This window comes from Ixodes scapularis, unplaced genomic scaffold (assembly GCF_016920785.2).
Source record: "Ixodes scapularis isolate PalLabHiFi unplaced genomic scaffold, ASM1692078v2 ptg000199l_1__unscaffolded, whole genome shotgun sequence".
Classification (NCBI taxonomy): domain Eukaryota; kingdom Metazoa; phylum Arthropoda; class Arachnida; order Ixodida; family Ixodidae; genus Ixodes; species Ixodes scapularis.
This window is the reverse complement of record NW_024609935.1, coordinates 97,501-100,998: the sequence shown is the minus strand read 5'-3', so window position 1 is coordinate 100,998 and position 3,498 is coordinate 97,501. Positions and strand designations below refer to the sequence as shown.

At 52.6% G+C, this 3,498-nt stretch overlaps 1 protein-coding gene across 1 annotated transcript in view; it reads right to left on the bottom strand.

The window, feature by feature from the left end:
- Nucleotides 1-901: 901 nt before the first annotated feature.
- The window catches only part of LOC121833972 (juvenile hormone acid O-methyltransferase-like), a 5,638-nt gene continuing 3,041 nt past the window's right edge, over nt 902-3,498 (bottom strand). The window contains exon 3 of the mRNA XM_042287701.1: nt 902-1,077. Coding sequence (XP_042143635.1) covers nt 902-1,077 — 176 coding nt within the window. The remainder of the gene's footprint in view (nt 1,078-3,498) is intronic.

Genomic DNA, 3,498 nt, shown 5'->3' with positions numbered 1-3,498 from the left:
CGATAACGTCAGCAGCTTTATGCTTCTTTTTTCTTTTTTCCAGTACACAATATGACTTTTAATGGCCATTGTTTCACTTTTAGGAATTAGAGCGATGGAATGGTTGAGTTTAGCCATTCCAGGAGTAGAATGGGGCCAGTGTCTTTATTCTGAGGACTGAAGGAATGGAATTCTCGTAAACTCCGATTACCCGGAACGGAACTGGAATGGAACAACGACAGCGGATCGAGCAGACGGAGTCCGGTGAGGCAGCACGTTGGTGGCGTAACTCGAGCATCTGGTGAGCACGGCATTTTCACGGCGCCCTACAAAGACCACTGCGAGGGAATCTCACACACACCACGCGTTTGCGACGAAACTTGTCAAACTAAGCAGTGCCGCCGAAAAACCTTCCTCCAGTCTCAACCGGGCAGTGGGCACTTAGTCAACACGCTCGACCAAGCCAGGGCGGGGACGTTGAACGGTCGTCGGGGAAACAAAATGCGAATTCTCACATCATCACACAGAAACTACCGCGCGCACAAGGGCGAATACCGAAATAAATTTACGACGAGAGACACGTCACCGGGATAGGTGAAGTACAGAAAAATCGCTGTAAAGAAGCCGGAAGTGCGCTCCGTGGTTGGTCACTCCCTCAATACGGGCGCCTACGTCACCATACGGGAGCCTACGTCACGATGCGGGCACCCAAAAACGTTGAAACAATTGAACTCTAAAAGCGTGATCCGGAACACGAAAGAAATGGACCGGTGAAGTAAGAACCGGAAGAGAGATACTACACATGATCCTTCTAGCGCACGTATTTGAAATACGTGTCGGTTTGAATCGCACTTAACAGAAACGAAAGAAACAAGGCCCAGGGTAATTTATTTCGGGCAAATCAAATTTCGGGCAGTCCAGCTTATGACAGATCCTTCGAGGAAGCGAAAACCACGAAAATATCGAACTCGAACGGAGAGCCGCCCGCTTCCTTGATGGCCCAAAGTTTTCTCGTCTGCTCTTTCATGTCTTCAAGAAACAGGGGCCTCTCTGCCTCCGTCACCAACGTCGTCATTGGGCTCATGGCCAGGTGAGACCCTGCAGAGGGAAAGGAGGACATGATCCTTACTTGTATTATGAATGCTCACGAGCCTATATCCTCTATACTACAAACTAGAGTCACTAACTCAGCTAAGCTTAGAGTTCTATTAGCTCTCCATTTCCCCGATTTTTGTTGTGGGCGCTGCCATTTTGGCGCCCTTGCAAAGCGGGTGCCATTGGCGATAGTTACTAGTCGAAAATGCCACTTCCTGAACTTTGAATATGGCGTGAAGAAGCTCAAGCGATGTTATTTCGCTCTGTCGCCGACTCTTCTAACATTTCTGGAGGCACGAGAAGCGCTTCCAGCGATTTCAGAAAAAGCTTCAGATAACTGGCAACCATGATTTTAAGCATCTAGATGGCTGCAGCGTCGTTACTTTGAAGCTTTAGCTGCGGCGTACGTAATAGTGAGATGCGGTATAGACCTTTTCTGCAAGTGCGCCGCCATCTTGAATTGACGTCACTTCCAGTATGGGCGAAAACATTGTTTTGCCTTTGCCACGCCAATGGAAGGCATTTAGGACATAAGCGTAACCGCCATACTTTCTCGGTTTGCCTCCCCTTTATTTTCTCACTATTTGCAGGTTGAAACGTTGGATTATTTTTTCGTCGCCCATACCGGATACGCCTCTTAGGTGCCTGGAGACGAGAGTACACAGAAAAGGTCTATATGGCGAAAAACGAGTCCTCACTACTGTTATGACCCGTCTCCATCTCCCTGTGTCTGTGAGGATTGACCTTGCATTCTGGTGCGGACGACGACCAAGTGAACGTCGAGACGGTTGGCGTGCGATCCGAACCTTTTTTGCACGTTCGACCGAAACCGGAGAAGCGTTTCTCTCGGGCCTCGGCTCAAGGGCATCAGAACCGACGTTGCCGTCGGTGCGTTCTGTCTACGGCGTCTGCATTCCGCGGAGGCGTCTGCATTCCACGGCAACGTCAGGCAGAATCCCAACCTGAACAGATGGGCAGTCTGTTGTGTCTGCGTCTACGGCATGCAAGACAAGCGCCTACTAGTCGCCCTCAATTCGGAGAAGAACAACGACCGAACCTCGGGGCCGAGAGGAGGAGGCTGACGTCGAGGCCAACTTTGGAATGCGGCGCTAACCAACCAATGGCACGGCAGCTCCAGAACCCCGATTTTCTTATATAAAGACCTGTTCGCTGCCCATTCGGCGCGCTTCTTTTGCCAACATGCTAAACGATATACCCATGTAAATAAACTAGTTTTCTGTCCTGTTAAGTTTTCCCGATCTGTTTCCCCGACTGTCTGGCTGGGACGTTGTTCGCGAGAGAGGTTGGACGCCAGCGAGATGGCCATGCTACCCGAGAGACCAGGCTGGGCGTCGACTCATAACACTACCCACCGTTCTTGCTTCCCTCTAATGTTCTAAAAGGAAGGGGGGAATAGACGTTAATTGAAAATCGAGAGCCTACAGCAGTATACATCCTAGTATTCGGGTTGTCTGCTCGTGCGCCGTTGGTAGCTGACAGTCAGGGCGATCTTCAAAGGTGACAACGGTCCTGGAGGTAATTGTTAAGACGATGACCAAAGATGCTGCGCCACAGGCTGGGGGTGTCAGATGAGAGCGGTGGCCTAAATCCTGAGCTCCCCCTGGGACACGTAGTCCAAGAAAGTTCTCAGAATCCTGGCCCTCCTCTTCGCTTTCCCCCGTCGCGCGGGCCCACTCCGCCATGGTCACTGGTCTGTCCGTTACTGGCAGACGCTCGATCACGGTCCGTCAAAGTGCTGCTAGAGCTTCGCACTCCCAGACTTTGTGGGAGAGCCTGGGGATGGCTCCGGGCACCTTGCAACGCTGGCAGCTCGGATCGGGCGGGACGACGTAAGGCTCTCTTTTCCTTAAGGGTGCTGAATTTGATACTAAAGATCTCTCGGGGGGTGATTGCCCCACCCGTCCGGATCCGGTGGAGGTTTCCCGCCACCGGAAGGTGTTGTCTGGGATCGGATCGTACGTTGGCTGCCCAGAGTTTCGCTACTTCCGTTGCCTACGGAGCCGACCCCTACTCATTTCTTCTCTCGGGTCGTGTTCTACTAGGTCGTTATGTCCCCCGGTGTCGCCGTCGTTGGATGTGGGTAGCCCCATGGGATGGTGGCTTAGAGGGGGGCCGGTTTTAGAGCTGCATAGCGCAGCCCGCTCCTCGCCGCCCCGTGGGCAGTCTCGTTTTCTGGGACCCCCTTGATGCGCGGGAAACCCACCATATCCAAAACCAGACCATGGGACCCCCGTAACCGCATGGCCGAGGCGTACAGCGCGTCGGTGCTGGGACTGCACGTCGTCCTGTGTTTTGTGACGCCTTCAAGTGTCGACCCTGTAGATGATCACCTTGCAGTTTTGTGTTTCCGCTTGTGCGGCGGTGTGCATTCCCGGATGAACTGCCTTAGCCCCTATAGCGTTT